Here is a 19,156-nt window from a genome sequence, read left to right as displayed (position 1 = left end):
GGGGTAATATGAGAGGAGGAGAAAAAGTGAAAGAAGGGGAAAAAAGTAATGATATCACAGTCAAATTGCCTCATTCCGTGATATGCGTTTTGTAACTTAATAAGTGTAAAGAGGAAAATTCAATGAACATTGAAAACTGGAGTAAAATAGTAAACGAAATCTATATTTTAATGATGTCCGATTATATTTTCTACGTTGCATAATAATTTAAATTAAAATAATTGTTAAGACTAAGAAAACGTCATGTAGAGTAGGATTACAGTAGGATTTGACCCAAAAAGAGTATTTAATCCTGTGTAGGCGTTTTCAATGGAGATTAGTCCATGCGCTTGAAAATGGCTACAGATAAGGTAGAAATCTGTGCCCAAGCTGGAGGCCAGAAATCCATGGATACTCTATACAATTCAAGGAAAGGACAAGTGGACACTCTCCAGACAATGCAAGCCAGGAAAAGTGGTGTCTACAAGCAGATCATATTGCTAAGTCATAATAGACAAATATTGACCTAAAATTCAAAGATCGAATAACAAAAACATTCAGAGTATGAAGCAGGCATTCGGGTTTTCGTCGCTAAAGTAATAAGCGTAGCTTCTGCAGTAATGGCAGCATGTTGGAATAATGACAGAAGTATGAGTCTGTTTCGGCGGCTCCTCGTTGGCAGCAGGCTTCTTCTTGGGTTGTTCGGCAGCAGGCTTCTTCTCGGGTTGTTCGGCATCAGGCTTCTTCTTCTCGGGTTCTTTAGAAGGTCCGACGCTCACCAATTCAGCGCATCCAAATTTTCTGAGACTAACCGTGAGGCACACCGGATCCGCATCCCCAATTACAGTCATCTTCTGCTCTTTCCAGTCAGCTGCCACCGACACAACGCCTGCAATGGATCCACAAATTTTGTACAAAACATTGCATCATTGAAACTGCGATTGTAACTGTTTCTTTGTAGTATTACCTCTGGGTACATAGTCACAAATTTAGATTGCATATTTTTGTGACGACAAGTAGGGGTGGATCTTGAAAAGACTGTATTAGAAGAAATATGATGGTATTTTGGCATTATCAAATGCAATATGTACTGAATATACTTGGATATATATATAATGGTTTTTTCATACTGAAAAAATAGTAACTAAACAGAAAATTATACCTTCGAACCCTGCAACAGTCTTCATGGCTCTCTGTTGGCATTTTTTGCAATTTAATTGCACTTTCAACACGATTTTCTGCGCCATCACACGCAGAATTCAGGTCAAAAAACCTCTAGGAAATAAAAATAAAAGGAGAAATTAATGACCAGTGGTGTACCTGGGACATCTGGGGCAGCTGGAGACCTTCTCGAGGAAGCAGCTCTTTTTTTCATATGCATTCCCCGACTCCGGAGGACTGTATAAATGGGTGATAAAGTCGGCTACAGGAAATAAATAATCATTTCGGCGTCACTGGCACATGCTTACGTCAACACTAGTACAATGCATGACGTTTTCTGTCTATTTCTTCAAGGTAAAACTCCTATCTTATCTTCCCGTAAGTTTCTCAGATGCAGGGAGCCCACGTGAACGCCAGGAAAAAGTACGCAGGTAACAGGTGAATTTTTTATTTTAAAATATCATTATAAATTATTTAACCTTTCTTCTGAGATATTCTCAAAATCATTTCAATTAAAAACTCACATTTTCAAATAAAATCTATCCAACCATTTTTCATAATTTAATAACTTAATAACTTCGATAACGATTGTGAAGCATATTGTCAGTCGTGCTGCATGTGAATCTTCCATCTCCTATCATGTCCATGGCACCCAAATTTTATTTTACCGTCTGAGCATCCACACGCACAGTCCTATAATACCTCCAAAATGAATATAAACAGAGCAAGGTGGAGTACGTGAAGAACTGAAATTCAAAGAAACTCACATTGATTTTGGAATTGGAGTTTCAGTCATCGTCTTTGAGAGGAATAGTTTACACAGTGATCATGGCAATCGAGTTGTCGCCATCACGCCTTTTTCAGTACAGAATTTAAATATATTTCTTACCCCAATGCACATATTATTTTGAAAGGAGACGGCGTACATGATAATAACATGTAACTACCACAAGTAGCTGAGGGTCTGGAACGTGGAGTTTCTGCTGGTCCTATGATAGACAAGTAAACTGTCTGTGCGCTCTTACCAACCCATTAATTTTCTAGATGCTCATAAGAATTAGATTCCAACATTTTTAATTTGAGTATATTCTGAAATTAGTTAAATACCGAGATACATGATTAAATTGGGTTTTGGGTTCAGCTTGCCACTATTGGTAAAATTTTTATAAAGGATTTCTTTTTCTTCTTTCTTACTTTGTCCGAGGTTTTGAAATAGGTGGAGTATTTGTCGATTCTTCCTCGAGTGGCTTGAACTAATGGTCTTTCTTGTTCTAGAGTTTAAGCTTCTTCAAGTTGGTTTTCTCAACTTCTTGTTGCAAAAAACCGAGCTTTCTTTGAGAATCATGTGGGATGTGTGTAGGCTATGGGATATCTGATTTTGCTTTGTGAAAATGTAGTATATTGGCTACATTTGGAGTTGGACACATATTATGAAAAATGATCGTTGAATTAGTGTTGAATTGTCATATTACATTCTTTTGAAACAAGTTTTGCAAATGGACACCCTAAAGTGAAATTCTAGAGATAAAATAAAACTTTCTTAAAGCTAATTCATTGGTCCAATGATTTCATAAAATCCTAGGGTGAGTTCCTCATCCAAAGATGGGTTGTGGCTAAAAACCTTGCCGAAGTATTAAAAGAGGGAGACTAAGGTTTCATTTGTAAATCATGGATCTTAGATAAAAATCAAAATAGTCTTTCACACAAGGTGGATAAAAACTTCTTGTTTAATCTCTGAAATTCAATATTTAAAAGTCTTATGTGAATAAAAACTTCTTGTTTAATCTTTGAAATTCAATATTTAAAAATCTAGTCCTAAAATTCTATTTAAAAATTAAAACCCAAGCTAGTTTTCATTAACATCACTAAAAATGGAAATGGAATTTCCAATACCAAAAAATCCTAAAAATCTTTAGAAAAGTTATTAAAAAATTAAATACACTATTAAAAAGATTACAAACCTGCTATCCACTAGAAAACACACTAGAAAAGGATTATTCCCCATCTAAATAATTGTTCATATGAACAAAGTCGAAAATAAGGAATGCAAAATAAATTGGGAGGAAGAGCTCCATCATTCTTATCTTTAAAATGTGTTAATAACTCATATCTTCACAACTCTCCATTATTTTTTAAAAATTACAAGCATAGTATTTAAATGAATAGCCAAACTAACAAAAGTATTGGACGAGAATTAAAACGATTCTTATATGGGTTAAATGAAAACCAGTATAGTATTTAAATGAATAGCCAAACTAGCAAAAGTATTGGACGAGTGAATGAAAACAAATACTAATATTTAGTAAAATTAAGAGTGATAAAATATTTTTTTTATAAATTTAACAATTTCCAAAATGACGATATAACTTTAAATAAGTTATAATTTTAAAATTAAATTAAATTATAATTATTATTAATTATTTTTAAATTTTAAATTTAGTTATATAATTATAAAATTTTAATTTAATTTAAAATATATTAATCTAATAAATAATTAATTTTTTAAAACTTTAATTAAATTATAATATTTAATAATTAATTTTAAATTATATTATTCATATATATAAAAACATTAGAGTTACATTTTCTGTAAATTTGATAAAGATCTCAAAACTAAATATCTAAGAGAGTGTGGCAGATTGTTAAGGAGAACCACAAAGTCTAATCTAAGGAAAATTCCTCACTACTATATGTATACTTTATTGCAACTAATAGTACAATTAATAAGGCTGGAATATGTATAATCTAAAATAAATTGTGGTAATTATCAATGAGCCCGTTAAGTATGGATTTTTTTGGCAAAGCTCAAATTTGATTACATTTATTTGTTTTCATATTTATTATAGAGATTTAGAAGTGTCAAATTATTTTGTATTTATATATATATATATATATATATATTATTATTATAAATTTTTATTTTCATTATATTTTTATCATATATATTTTTTATAATAAAAAAAATCAAAAAATTCTTATATAAATATTCATAATTACTTCATAAGGCGTATCTGTATAAAAATAACTATCTCACCTATTTTTTTTTATGCCTTTGATTTAAGTGTTAGACAATAGAAATCGCCTGTACCATCCGATTAAAAACTAGTATTATTCAGTTAAGGAGATTTTCATACGGCGTCCATAAACCGACATTCCTCTAAATCCGAGCACTGAAGGCAGCAATTCTGCAGGTTCTTTCGAGCTATTCAAGTGTCGACAAACAGCCAATCAATTTCGGGTTTTACGGAGTGTGGGGAGTACGGAGTTTTTATTTCGATTATTTGGCAGATTACCGTGATTCAATTTCAGGTGAGTGGATAATGGCAATGGCTAACGAGCTTGTTATCGGGCATTAAATGTTTGCTTAGTTATAAGCTCGATAGCCATATAACTCTCACGCGCTCGGTGACTTTCTGAACACTGCAGCTAAGCAAACATTTAATGCCCGATAGCAAGCTCGTGAGCCCTTGCCGTAGATAATCAGCTATCGGATTTTAGGGTTTTAGGTTTTAAATACTAGTTAATCTATTTACGTTTTAATTACTAGCTAATAGATTTTAGGCTTTTATTTTAGATTTTAAGAGGTTTTGATTTCGGTTATAGGGAGTTTGTTTGAGTATATATTTCTGATGTATGTTTTCAATATTGATATTGATGGTGATATATCAATTATATTTATTAATTAATATAATAAATAAAATTGTATTAAAGTTGATTATTAAATTTATTTAAATTATATATTAATATTTTTTTATTTTTCTATTTTTACTTAAATATTTGTATAAATTTATATTAATTCATCAGATATTTAAAAAAATAAAAAAAACATATATTTATAATCATTAAATCTACTAAAACTATATTATAATGATTCTATGTATTATAAAAGCAACATGCGTATACCTGATTCGATTTTATGAAATTTGGATGTTCCAATCTGTCTACATATAAATATGGACTAGAACCTTTGAATATCCTTTTATTAACGCTTCCGAAAATTAATCACCACTCGGCAGAAAGCCTCAGAATTTCCGGAAAACACGTCTACGAAATGGCGCGCTTTACTTTCTTTAATTTGTAACAATAATCGTGACAACCAAATAAATTAAAGTTGACTAAAAGTTAAAAATAAAATTTATTTAGTCATGTGGAAGGATCAAATCTATCGTGTACCGTATTTGAATTTGACAAGAAAAATAAATTATTTTGTCACCCACGGTCTAGGCAGCAAATATTCACGGTATTATTAATCCCTTAATGAGGAGTTGTATAGGTTTATCTTTAAATTTAAGTATGTATAAGCATATACGGTACATTAATAAATTATGCAATAATAAATATATACGGTATATTAATGGATCAATAACATTAATAATGATAAACATACTCTGCACATTTTCATTTTCCTTTTTAAAGTGTAAATTTTTTAGATTTTTCCAATCAAAACAACAAAATGTCTACCATTGTCCTTAATAATGATAAACATACTCTGCACATTTTCTTTTTCCTTTTTAAAGTATAGATTTTTTAGATTTTTCCAATCAAAACAACAAAATGTCTACCATTGTCAAGTTTTAGAGTGAAAATGGAGTTTATGAAAAATATTTTATTATTAAAAAAATAGATTTCTATTTTTATTAGTCATATATTAGAAATATATTTTAATAGTTAGTATGTCTTCCTGATTAATTACATGTTATAAAATTGGTCAATGTTTTGAATCAACTAATGTCGTTTATCATCATGACAAATGAATTATTTTAATTGGTTCGAAACGTTAACCAATTCTATAACATGTGATCAACCCAAAAAACATATTGATTATCAATATAAATCACAAAAATCTTGAACTTTAAATTTTAAATTATATTCAAAATCTAAAAAAACCATTCAAATCAAAATTATATATTAAAAAAATCTTTACTAAAATTATAAAAAATAAAATATGGGCCACTCCAATAACTATTTCCAGTGTAAACTCTTTAATTCCCGATAAAAATATTTGGGAATGTATTTCAACTTTTACCCTATTTCTTCAAGTTTTAAGTCATATTCAAAAACTAAAGAGAGCATTTCCTGTGTAAACTCTTTAATTTCGGAGTACTACATGAGGGAATATATTTCAACTTTTAGTTCGAGTTTTTTTTTTCCAAGGAAAAAATACCACGCTTTTCTATTAATGAAGTAATAAAAAAGCTACAAAAAGGAATGCGTTAACATTCAGCCTCTGTTTGCAAGGTCCACAGAGAAATTTATCTCTGTTGAGTTATCATAGTTGTCCATGTCTTTCTTGACCAAAGGACTTTTTGAGTCCTCCTAGATTTCAGCCTGAAACGGCCATATCAAAAATAGAAGTTCGGAAACGTCCACTAGAGATCTTGGGCCTCCTTTTTTACGGGAAAACAGCCCAATACAAAAAAACTATGAGTTTTAAAAAAACTTAAAGCCGAAACTTTGAACCAAACAGTCGGTCCAAAACACAGTATCATCTATAAACGAAACATCACAAAGATGTATGGAATACAAAAAGACTAAGGAAAAGGTGGGTGATCCGACACACGGATCAGGTCCTGAGATTGCTCCGTTATCCTCCAAACTCCCAGAACTTGCTGCAGACCTGTTTTAGAATACCGGTCGACTTCTTCATTATTTTCCCTGTAGATATGAGCAATGGAGAAGTTATTGAAATGAGACTTTAAACTTTTTACTTCTTCCAGCAGGGGGAACAGCATATAATTTCTGCATATAAATTTCTCATTGACCCAATGAATCACATTTGCCGAGTCGCCAAAAATCTGAACAGTGAGGATGTTTCTATGGATGAGCCAGCACAGGAGAAGTTTTAAGGCAGATAATTCTGCGAAATTGTTTGTGCCCGACCCAAGTCCTACAGAGGCTTTTAAGGAATGTGAAGGAGAGAGATGTATAATGATTCCGGCCCCAGTGACATTATTTTGGGCAGCTCCGTCAAAAAAAGCATAGGGGATGCCCTCTCTGATATTAAAATCTGCCCGCCTGTTTGAAGAAGTAGAGGCCTCAGGTTCAGGGAGACTAGCATAAATAGCTGATGCTTGAAGAGCAATAACATGTGCAGGGGTGAGCTTCTCGTTGAAAATGCATCCATTTCGGGAGATCCAAATACCCCAACAAACAATGGGCGGAAGATTTCTCAAATTTTTATCGGGGTAGTGATCCCACCAGTAATCCCAAGCAGCAGATAAAGTATCCCCTTCCCATCTCCCTGAGAATTTCAGAAGTTTGAAAATCTCCTCCCAAACTGCCCTGGAGAAAGGACACCTGACAAAAAGATGGTGAATCGATTCTGAGGCTTCCTTACAAAGGGGACATCTGCTTGGCCCCAATTGGAAACGGGCTTGTAGAATGTCCCAAGTGGGAATTTTATTTTTTAGCGCACACCAAAGAAATAATCTGGCTTTTTTAGGACATTTTAATTTGAAGAGGGGCTTTGCCCACCAAACCGGGGGTTCCCACCCTTTTCTACTCATCAAAAAACCATATCCGGCCTTTGGAGAGTAACGGCCTGTTTCTGCATGAGCCCAGACCAGTGAATCATGAACATCCTTTAATCTGACATTCGATCGTTTAAGTTCTTGGATGAAAGCATTCCATTCTTCTTGCCAACGAAAATCCAGATCCAAGTCTTCAGCTAATTTCCATCCCTGTCCCCAAATTGAAGATAATCCCGGGTTTGCAATCTGAGAAAGCTGATTGATTCCTTTAGAGGCTAGGTGTTCCAGCAACCCAGGAGAAAGAGCAAATAATTCATTACACCCCACCCAAGGGTCCTTTCCAATTCGCACACATTCACCATTCCCCACCTGCCAAGCTAATCCTTGTTCAATGATTTTAAAGGCGTCCACTGTTGCCTTCCAAATGACCGAGCAATTTCTCCCTTTTTTGTTTGGGCTTCTTATCCAGTCTTCCAATGGGGTTGGATCAATATATTTCCTTTTAACAACCCTGGTCCAGAGGTTTTCAGCTACAACAATTCGCCAACCTGATTTTGCCGCCAAGGATTGGCAGAAATCCACCAGCTGTTTTACTCCCCATCCTCCCCACTCCTTCGGTCTAGCAATCTTGTCCCAGGCGACCCAGGGGAGCACAGCATTTTCCTTAGAGCCTGACCACAAAAATCTGCTACAAATCTGCCTGATTTTATGAATAATTCCTCTGGGAATCCATGTCAAAGCTGCCCAGAACACAGGGATGGCTTGAAGGATTGAATTGACCAAAGTCAGTCTGCCGGCTCGAGAGAGCCACTTATAGCTCCAATGCGAAATCCTCTGTTCAATCTTAGTCACTAACCAGAACCAATCTTGTTTGTGATAAGATGATGGTTTCAGCCAAAACCCCGGGTATTTGAAAGGCTCATCCATGGGACAGGTTTCAAATGGCATGATGGAAGTAATTGCACTTACCTCATGTCTATTGAAGCCCTCCAAAATGTAATGAGATTTTCTGTGATTAACTTGAAGTCCCGTGGCTTTCAGAAATAGGTCAATAATATCTTTAAGAACTTTTACCTCATCTAGGTTCCCATTTAAGAATAACAAAATATCATCAACAAACAATAGGTGAGAAATGAATAAATTTACAGCAACCTCCAAACCTGTAAACAAGCCCGCCTGTTTTGCTTTTAAGATCAGTCTGCTCAACCCCTCTGCAGCCAGGAGAAAGAGCAGAGGAGACAGCGGGCACCCTTGTCTCAGACCTCGCTGGCTTTTGAAAAACTGGGAGGCCGCCCCATTTATCAGGACCGCAAAATTGACATTTGAAATACACCCCATAATCCAATTTATAAACTCTACTTTGAACCCCAGGTGGGTCAGAAGTAATCTTAAATACGACCAGTCAATCCTGTCATAGGCCTTGGACAGGTCAATTTTTAGAACAGCCCCTTTCTTCTTTGCTTGTCTGATACTGTGGATGGTTTCCTGTGCAACTCCAATTGCTTCGTGAATTTGCCGACCATCTAGGAACCCGAACTGTTCACTTGAGATATACTCAGATAGATAGGGCTTCAGGCGTACTGCAATGATCTTTGCAATAATCTTATAAATAGTATTGCAGAGGGAGATACGCCTGAAGTCTTCAAAAGAGGAGGGGTTCTCATTTTTTGGAATAAGTGCTATGAAGGTGGAATTGAAAGAGCTGAAGATTTCTCCTTTCATTCTAGACTCCTCCACCACCTCGGTAAGCTCATCACCAATAATATCAAAAAAATGAGTGAAAAGTTCTATCGTCCAGCCATCCGGTCCCGGGCTTTTATCCTTAGGCATTGTCTTTATAATACGCTCGACTTCCTCCTTGTCCACTTCCCTAAAGAGAAGCTCTGCATCTTCTTCATCCACCATCCTTGGAAATGCTTGAGCTGTTCTAATAATTTCCGCCAAGGAGATCCCCCCTGGATTTGAAAAGAGGGCTTGAAAATGATTCTTCCCTAAAGAAGAAATTGCTTCAAAAGAGGACACTTCCCTTCCATCTGGGTCTCTCATCTTCCAAATGGTGTTTGCTATTTTTCGCCCTCTTGCATAATTATGAAAAAACTTTGTATTTTCATCCCCTGCTTTTAGCCAAATGGCCCTACTTTTCAGCCTCCACTCCTCTTCTTTCTCCAACAAAATCTTTGCTTTACCTTTTTCTAAAGACAGAATTTTCTCTTTTGTTTCCTGGGACGCATAGGCATCTGAATCAGGGTCTTCAAGAACCCCAATAGCCTCCTCAATCTTTACCAGCTCCTCATTCTGTTTCCTTCTTCTCTCAGCAGCCCAATCAATGGTTGCTCTCTTAAGTCTCTTCAGATTTTCCATAAAATGACCTCCTTTGCTGACCTGAGAATTCGGCCCCAAATGTCTCCAGGTGCTTTTGAACAGTTGTTGGTAAGACTCCTCCTGAAGCCAGGAGGCATTAAATTTGAAAGGGGAAGCCGACTTTGCAGGGGGCTTAGTGAGTTCGAGGTAGATTGGAAAGTGATCCGAGTTTCCCCCCTCACCCACCCATTGACGGAACAAAGGGATAAAAGTCGCCATCGTTTCATTGATGAGGAAACGATCCAACCTCTTAGCTACTCTATCTTCGCCCGTTCTTCTGTTCCTCCAAGTCGGCTTTGTCTTTATAATATTTACATCAATCAGCTTTGCACTCTGAAGGGCCTTTAAGAAGAAATCTGATAATGGATCTTCCCTCACGGATGGTCCCCAAGCTTCCGCCAGTCCCAAGGAGAAATTTAAATCCCCCCCAATCACCAAATTTTTGTTCCTTAGGATCTCTTTTGCCAAAAAATTATTCCAAAAAGAAACTCTACCCTGGCAAGGACCATAGATGTTAATAAGCAGCAGTGGCTGGTCAAACTCAGACGATAGAGCCTCCAAACCCAAAACATGATCCGAGCCCCAAATGCTTTGGATCTTTAACCTCCCGGTTTTGAAACCTATAGCAAGGCCTCCAGAATGACCAGCAGCGTCGAGAGCAGTAAAGGACCAACCCGGTAAGAGGGAACACATAGAAGATTCAACATCGATTCCCTTACCCAAGGTTTCCTGAAGAAAAACAACATCCGGATGATGACGAGAAATGAGGTCTTTCAGTGCTAGTTTTTTGGGCTTACTAGCTAAACCCCTACAATTCCAGGACATACAGATCATTTAAGAACCGCCTCAGGGGTTTTCGCTGCTCTAAGCGCCCCAGGAATCGTCATTTGCTTCCCATCAGCCACATCAAACTTTGCCTTGACTTGAGTCTTTGATAACAAAGATTTTCTACCTCTACCTTTCTTTGAAGGACCCCTAGAAGACTCAGGACTTAGACCACCCACAGATTCCTGAAAATCATTGGTGAGAGGAGAGGGCTTATGGAGGGACCTTAGGTTATAGGTACGAGAGACAGAAGGACAACCCTTTCCCATATTATTCTTTGGAAACACCTCACTGTTCAGATTTAAGGACGGGATGGCTTCCGACAGACACTCTATGTTATGTGAGAGATCTTCTGAGTTTTGTAACTTAAAAGAGGTTGCCACATAATCATCATTGCACGAAACAGAATTAACAGGGGACAAAAAAGAAGGGGGCTGCATACCGGGAGCTGGATCCTCCAAAGGACCAGCCTTCTCAGCCGCAGGGGTCTCCCGACCTGATTGATCATCCGGTCGATGGTTGAGGCACTCCTCCTTCTGCTGCACATCCTCTTCCCCTTGTGAGGAGGGAACTTCGAACTGGAGATTCTCCTCAGGGACTTCCTCATTTTTCTTTTGGGATTTGGGTGATCCCAGCAAGTCCTCCCATTCCTCCTCCTTCTGATGAAATCCCCTTCTTCTTTTCCCCAAAGGGCAGTCCCTCGCTAAATGCCCGTATTCATGGCAAACATGACATCTGAAAGGAAAGAGTTCATAATCCAGTAATTGTTCATAGACATACTCCTTGTATTGCAGAGGAAAAGATTCCACTAGTCCTTCGGAGGGATTGAGTCTAACCAGGATCCTTGCAACTCCTCTTTCAAAAGTATGGAGATAGGATCTATCCACATCCAGAAAAGTACCCAAATGATTCCCTATCGATTTGAAGACTGAGTCCACCCATAAATGTGGCGGGAGATTTGGGGCCCGAACCCAAACAGGAATTTCATCAACTTTCTCCTTTGCTGCATCAAACATGGGGGTCCAGCGTTTGAAAAAGACCGGTCTGCTCCCGAACGCCCAATTCCGAGCTTCCACCCATTCCATGGCTTCCTTAGAATCGAATTTCACCCTGAACCATCCTTTAAGCAGCGTATCCGTTCTGAAAGACTTTGCTGGGGTCTCCAACCATTGGCTCTCAGCCCATTGTCTTAGGAATTTTCCAGATACGTACCTCCCTCTTGCTCTGCCCACAAGAGTGCACTCGGCAACCTCCAAAGCTTCTTCGACCTGGACATCCATGCCCAAAACCAGATTTGAAACCCGCTTCCTTTTCCACGCTTTCGCCTTCTTTCTCTTATCCTCTATTTTCTCGGTTGCCGGCTCCGGGCTCTTTCCGACAGTAGGCGAAGGTAGATCGCCTTCCTCCTGCCCTAAGGTTTTCCCCTTGTCCTTAGGGTTTTGGAATTCATTGGCCAGTGAGGAATCAACCAGACCCTCCACAGGACTGCCCGCTTCTCCTAGGGCCGAGTGTCCCTCATGCAAAGAATTTTCGCACTGCTTATGGTTTGAGAAGACCCCCTCATGCATAGAATGGAACTGACCCGCATTACCCTCATCCCTTTCAAGAAGACCCGGCAGACGGTCCTTCGAAATCAGATTTCTTTTTACATTCTCCAGGGAGGGCTGTTCTCCCCCAACTTTCCCCACACTCTGAACGCCACCCACCGATCTCCATACTCCATGAAGTTGGGGCGAGTTGATTATATCCTCGAGACCGCCCGATGAAACAAAATTTTTTGACGGAGAGGAGGACTTACCAACGGGGGAGGTGCTGACCTTCTCCTTCTGTATGCCGAGGTAATGGTGAGGGCTTAAAGGCTCCGTGAGTCTTCCTCCACCCCCATAGCTGCTTGAGAGTTCCAAGCTCTCTTCCAGAAGCCCCTTCACCGGGTTATGCCGCCACGAGACACCTGCCGGAAAAAACACACCAGGGAAACTGTTCGGTTGCCCAATAATTTCATTAATACTCTTCTCCGTGACTTCCTTGCCCCAAACAGTGAGAATATCTTCAGGAGCCGGGTCCAGTGCAACCGCATCATTTGAATTTACCATGGTTAAAAACGCTCCGTAAAAAACTGTAACCGACCTACGCTCGAAGCCCGAAGAGGAAACTGTCCAAAACCGCCACCGGGTGCCGTTTCAGGGTAATACCACCAAGTTTGAAGACCTTCACGAGATTGAAACCGTGACCAAACCGTCGTGTTCAGGAAACCGGAAGAGCAGCTGCAGGGCAGGGAAAACTCCGTTTGTCGCTGTCGTAGAGACCACTTTCCAACCTGCTCCCAGCTGTCACTAACTTCCGAAACCTGCCTTTGCCGTCCTTGATGGAGATGCCAGCTAGCCCGTAGCCTGTACTCTCTCTGTCCTCTCTGCGCCATCTGCTTCAGCTAGACCCTAGGCCTAGGCTTCCTGGATCAAACCCTAGCGGCGCCATCCCATGTGCTTTCTTCATCTAGAGAGCCTTCTTCGATCAGTCTTAGTTCGAGTTTTAAGTCATATTCAAAAACTAAAAACAAAACCATTCAAATCGAGATAATATATTAAAACTATCTTTAATACTGATTATCGGTGTTAACAATTATTTAAAGGGGAACTCATTTCAATGATTATATATTTAATATTTAATATTAACATTATCTTTAATACTGATTATCTTTGTTAACAGGTCTTTAAAGCGGAACTAATTTCGATGATTACATATTTAATTTTAATATGATAAATAAATTGTTAAAGTTTTATTGGCACAACTAGTTGAGGACAGGTGTTTTTAGTAAGTTGTTCGGAATCAAATTTCATAAGTTGTGGTGGTGTTTTTTGTTAGATGTATCAGACATGTTAAAAAATCGAATCAGCTTAGACCTAGTATGACCCAAACTCAAATAACTAAAAATGACTTTAAGGAATTAAATACCTGAATCAAAACTCCAACTCTCAAATACAAAATCACTTCATACCCAACATTTCATACTCATACCGAACATTTTAATGAATCAAATAAAAATTAGGTTCATCCCAAACAAAATAAAATCCATGATCTCAATTAATCATTAGACAAATACATGAGTGCAGCTAGAACTGAAATCTGCGTCCAAGGAAGCCACAAGTCTATATGCATATATGCTTTATCCGATATAGTTTTCTCTGAAATAGAAATGAAAAACTTACTAAATTGTAGAATATTTTTTAAACTGCCGATCATTCCTAGTTCTTGCGGAATGATGCGACGATTTCAAATATCGAAAAATATATTTTGCATTAAAAAAAAAATCACTCTTTTATGAACAGAGAGGGAGAGAGTCGTTGAGCGATCTAGTCCATTTTTATTTAGGTTAATAAACACAATAGCAAGTAGACAATTAAAACGATTTTATTTGGAAAAAGATAAGACCTCTAGCTAGATAGATTTCCAAAAATAAATGTAATAACAAGAAGAAGATTCAAACACTATTACAAGGAGAAAGACAATACCAATAACTATATAGATATATAATAAAAAAATATTGATATAAGATATAAATGAATTAAAGTTGTAATAAATAGTAAATATTAAAGACATGCGATAGTGATGATTATTTTAGGACTTGTAAAGATTTAATGTTATTACATTTGGGAGAGTAGAATTTATTGTCTTTGAAACAAGTTATTATCAGTAGATAAAAGGGCGTATAAAAAAAAATCATAAAATTTTAAAAACATATTATTTAAGAATAAAAATCGCTGTAGAGATCAAGTTTATTATTTGAGAATAAAAATAGTTGTAGAGATCAAGTTTTATTAAGATGTTAAAAATTTTAAAAATAAATTTTAAAAATTTTAAAAATAAATTTTCACAAAATAAATAATACAATAGGTACATAGATTATTTTTAATTTATTTTATTATACTAATGAATCAACATGTTTAACTTTTTAAAAATATCTCACTATAATGTAAATATTGAACAAAGTGCATCCATAATTTTCTCAAAATTAATTCTTCATTTTTTTTTGAGAGAAACCCTAGAATGGTTTAATCCTTATCAACTTTAATCTTCCCAATACAATAATAATGAGAGAAACTCTAGAATGGTTTAATCCTTATCAACTTTAGTCTTTTCATTGTAACAATTGTGGTAGTTGGTGTGTGAAGTTTTTCCATGTCCCCCTCTCACAGACCTCATAATGAAGCCCAAGCCTCACCAGTGAACTTCTATGATGGAAACTCCATTACAATGAAGAAACTTGCCTTGTAATAGATTGTTGTAAATATGTACAAGATTCCTAATGTTAAGTTACTTTTATAGACATAATTAATGAAAGTATTCACCATAGTAGAATGGACATTAGTTGGTTGCCTCATGCTGTGTAATAAAAATTGCAAAAAAAAAAGAAGTTATCATTGTTAAACACACATGGACAGCAAACAATATGAAAGATAAATCAGTGAATTCATTTTTTTTATTAACATAAGATACACATTTATAGTACAATAGGTGACTCTTGGGATTCAGATCCCAAGGTCTCTTGGACTGCTTAGTCTTTCCGGCTTCCACACCAACCCTTTAGGATTAGGTGTCCAACATTCCCCCCCTTAATCCGAAGGGTTATGTATGAGTCCAAGAAAAGAGCTGTAATACAAAATGTGCAAAAACTACATGGCAGCACTAGGCTGAATGTGCTCTATGAAATGTTGGTAAAAAAAGGGCGGTGGTTTAAGGATGACCACCAACACTGGAATGCTTAGTGCAGTTCCCGGAACTCTTCCAAAACTGGCAAGAAACTGAAGTTTTCTGCTAGAGGAAGTGATCCTATTGTTTCAAAGAGGGAAACCTTCAACCATAAAAGGGAGGTCTCACCCCGCATAAAAGGTAAAACTTCAACCTGAAAAGGGAAGTCTCAACCTGTGATGGTTTAAGGATAACCAACAACTCTGGAATGCTTAATGCAATTCCTGGAACTCTTCCAAAACTGGCAAGAAGCTGGTGTCTTCTGCTAGAGGAAGTGTTCTCAATCTGTGATGGTTTAAGGATGACCAACAACTCTGTAATTCTTGGAACTCTTCCAAAACTGGCAAGAAGCTGGAGTCTTCTGCTAGTGGAAGTGTCCCAGATTGCCAACTGAAGGCATGTTCAGGCATCTTTGTCTCTGGCTACAACTCTGAAACTAGTGTGGCAGGTTGTGGCTCAGGCTCGCTTGATGTGACTTTGAAGCTTGTAGATGACCATCATTTCCCCCCCTGTCAGATACAAGGTGAGAAGATGGAGAAAACTCAACTGCAAGACTATTCAATACTTTGGAACAAGTTCTGATATGTGTTTGGAATATCTTCTTGGCTGTTGATGCCCATTGCCAAGAAGCGATCCATCCAAGATGAATCTTTGTTCTTGCAGGACATTTGTTTTTGAAGCATCTGTGTGAAGAATGGCTGGTTTTATGACAGTGCTTACATGGATGAAGATCAAAACAGTGATCTTTCAAATGGCCAACTCGGTCACAGTGTTGGCATTTCACGATCTGTTGTTTTTGTTGTTGTTGTTGCTGTGGAAGAGGGGCAGAATCTGGAACAACTGAAGTTGAACTGTCATGAAGAGCAGGTGAACTGTCATGAATGAATCCAGCACTTTGAAACTGAATGGGCTTGGCATAGTCTGGAATATGAAAGGACAAGTCCTTGTCATATCCAAGACCAGTTCTGTGCTTGTTGTGGACAAGTTGTTCCCAAGGTCTGATGATGGGCTTGGGAAGTGCAGACTGAACCTCTGCATCTGCATGTAACTTTGCTGCTTTATCTGAATGAACTGTAACATTATTGACTTGCTGTTTATGGGAGTCTGCTTCATTGTTCTGAACAGAAACAGGTTCAGAATGATGACTCCACTGCTGTAATTCTTCCTGCTGTAGCTTTGTTTCAAGCTGCAAAAACTCAATATTCTCATGTGCAGTTTGCAGAGAGGTTTGGATGTCAAAGAGAGTTTCTTTGTTAACTTTGACCATCTCATCAACAGTGGAAAGAATTAGGATATTCAATAACTTTAATGCATCTTCAAGTCTGGCCATTTTTCTTCAATGTCACTTAAAAAGCACAACTGAGGCAACAGCAACAGAAAAATAATATTGTACTCTTACTACAAGATATTGTAAGGGTTTATCAAGTGGCAACAATGTCGCGAAAATGGTTGATGGAGCAGGACCTGAGTAAGCTGGATGTTACCAAGTTAAACTTCAATAAACATTTCTCGTCAAGCTACAATAAACATTGGTACAATTGGGCACATGGTAAATCAACAGTCCACAGTTCGTTTCAAGAATGAACTGGAGCATAACATCACCAATGCAAAAAAAAATATATAAATGTGAAGATGAGCATTGTCCTCAACTTCAAACTTCAGAGCATCTAGCTGCTATGGAAATCATGCAAAATCTCTACAAGAAACTGCTCCAAAATCTCTACAAGAAACTGCAAAAAAATGTCTTCAAAAATGCTTCAAATTCACTTCACAATGCTGATCCAACAGCTTCCCTTCATAATGCAAATCTTTTAGATGATGAAAACCACTTACAACACTGCTCATTGCTTGCATTGCCTTTCCTGAAAACCTCTTGCAAGAAATGAAGAGAATAAACTGGCTCGAAAGGAACTCTACAAAAACAGCGTCCCATGACATGCAAATCCTTCAAATAATCAATTATCACCTTAAAGGTGACTTATCTGTTGAGAAATGAATTTCCCAGGAGTTTGAAATCTTTCAAAAGCGGCTCCATCAAGCACGTTAAAATTTGCATCAAATATAATTTAAACAACTTTCACACCCAGCGTATTACCATCAGACTACGGCGTACCAAATTATACAAAACAATAATAGAGTTCCCTCCCTCCTTCAAAATATTTAAATGTAACAGAACGGGCAATCGATTAAAAGCGGCACCAGTGGATCAGCATGAAAAATTGTGCGATGAACGTTTACAGCCCATTGATTTTGACGCAGGTACAATCGCCACAACTCACATGAATATGGATCAAGCTGATGAGAAGTTTTGTTTTACTTGTATCATGCAGAGAGAAAGTATTGTAGCAGGAATCTTGAACTTCAACGCCGCTGACGCCTCGTCAACAGATGGGATTTTCTCCAAATTCAAGTCGTCATTGCAGTCAAACGGAGATTCCCACGACGCCCGTAATATGTACACAAGTTTGGCTCTTCCCGGAGCTGGTGGTCCTCCAGATACTTTATGCCTCGAGATCAGGCGATGCAGTCTTTGCAAATGTCAAACGCGTGAATGCCGATACCGTCGGTTTCATCTTGCTCTTTATTCAGGCCGTCGTCCAATGCTCAGAGCGGCGAGGTCGGGAGGTCGAATCCGTCTGCCTTCAGGAGCTTGAATGGTCTGCTGGTGGCCGAAAACAGAAAGCCCAAGAAGGGCTTTTACTCTTCGTGTTCCAAGCGAAGGGAAGGCTCCAGGACGCCAAATAAAAATAGCAACAGGTATCTGAAGCCCGGAGTGGCGGGGACAACAATACGAGTTATTAAACGAAGTACAAACGCCAATATTTAAATATTCGATTGGTACAAAAGACGACAGGCTGCTTGAGATACGAGGAGAACGTGCGAATGTTCATAAAGCTCTGGAACAAGTTCTTTCTAATCTAAAGATGTTTGAGCATGATCTTAGCGTTCTTCCTAAATTTGGAATCAATATCATGTTAAAGATCCCAAGGCCATTTCCTGACGATAATAATTACAGACACACGATGCAAACTTCTGAGGGCGTTGTGAATCATAAAATTGTTCCAAATATGGAGAGCTGTGAAAAGAATAGTGGAGCAACCATAGTCGTGCAAGAAATGAGAGAAATGGCTGGTCAATTGACAATTGAAATTCGTGGAAAAGTCCGTGAATTTCACTGCGCACTGCAGATGGTCCTAAATATTATCTCCGCGGCGGAGGACGAGCAGGACCATCATCCTTAAACTTTATCACAGGAGGCACAATTTATATGCGTATGGGAGAGCGCATGGAGGACTGTTGAAGGGTGCGACTGTAATCAAACCGGTGCTGCGAGCAGAGTGTATATGGGAGAGCAGCGTATATGCAGAGATGGAGGTGAATCAAACAAAGGGACAGATAGGCCAGCGCTTGGATAGAGGGAATCGCTGCACAGGTTTGTGCTACACGGCATCTATGCCCTCAATATTCAATATCAAAAACGCATCAACGCTCAGGTGCGTTGGCAGTGCTCAGGGCAGAGAATGAAACGTTCACACAGTCAGGATGCGCAGAGAATGAAACGTTCACACAGTCAGGATGCGCAGAGAATGAAACGTTTTGAAGTCTGAGCGTAT

At 37.8% G+C, this 19,156-nt stretch overlaps 1 protein-coding gene across 2 annotated transcripts; it reads right to left on the bottom strand.

Moving 5' to 3' along the window:
* Positions 1-203: 203 nt before the first annotated feature.
* On the bottom strand, positions 204-1,372 carry LOC149149786 (heavy metal-associated isoprenylated plant protein 12-like). 2 transcript variants are annotated; one of them, XM_089445216.1, is made up of 3 exons: positions 1,300-1,372; positions 1,142-1,217; positions 204-868 (listed from the first exon to the last, which is right to left on the bottom strand). In XM_089445216.1, exons 1-3 carry the CDS (start codon positions 1,306-1,308, stop codon positions 537-539), a joined length of 417 nt encoding a protein of 138 aa, XP_089301342.1. In that variant the 5' UTR covers positions 1,309-1,372; the 3' UTR covers positions 204-536. The 2 variants fall into 2 exon arrangements, with proteins under 2 accessions (XP_089301342.1, XP_089301343.1); XM_089445217.1 differs by lacking the exon at positions 1,300-1,372 and having other exon boundaries at positions 1,142-1,226.
* Between the last annotated feature and the right edge of the window lie 17,784 nt (positions 1,373-19,156).

This window comes from Pinus tabuliformis, chromosome 9 (genome assembly GCF_031772625.1).
Source record: "Pinus tabuliformis cultivar Carrire ecotype Pingquan chromosome 9, CPIR1, whole genome shotgun sequence".
In the NCBI taxonomy this organism is placed as follows: Eukaryota; Viridiplantae; Streptophyta; class Pinopsida; order Pinales; family Pinaceae; genus Pinus; species Pinus tabuliformis.
This window is presented reverse-complemented; position numbering and strand designations above follow the sequence as displayed.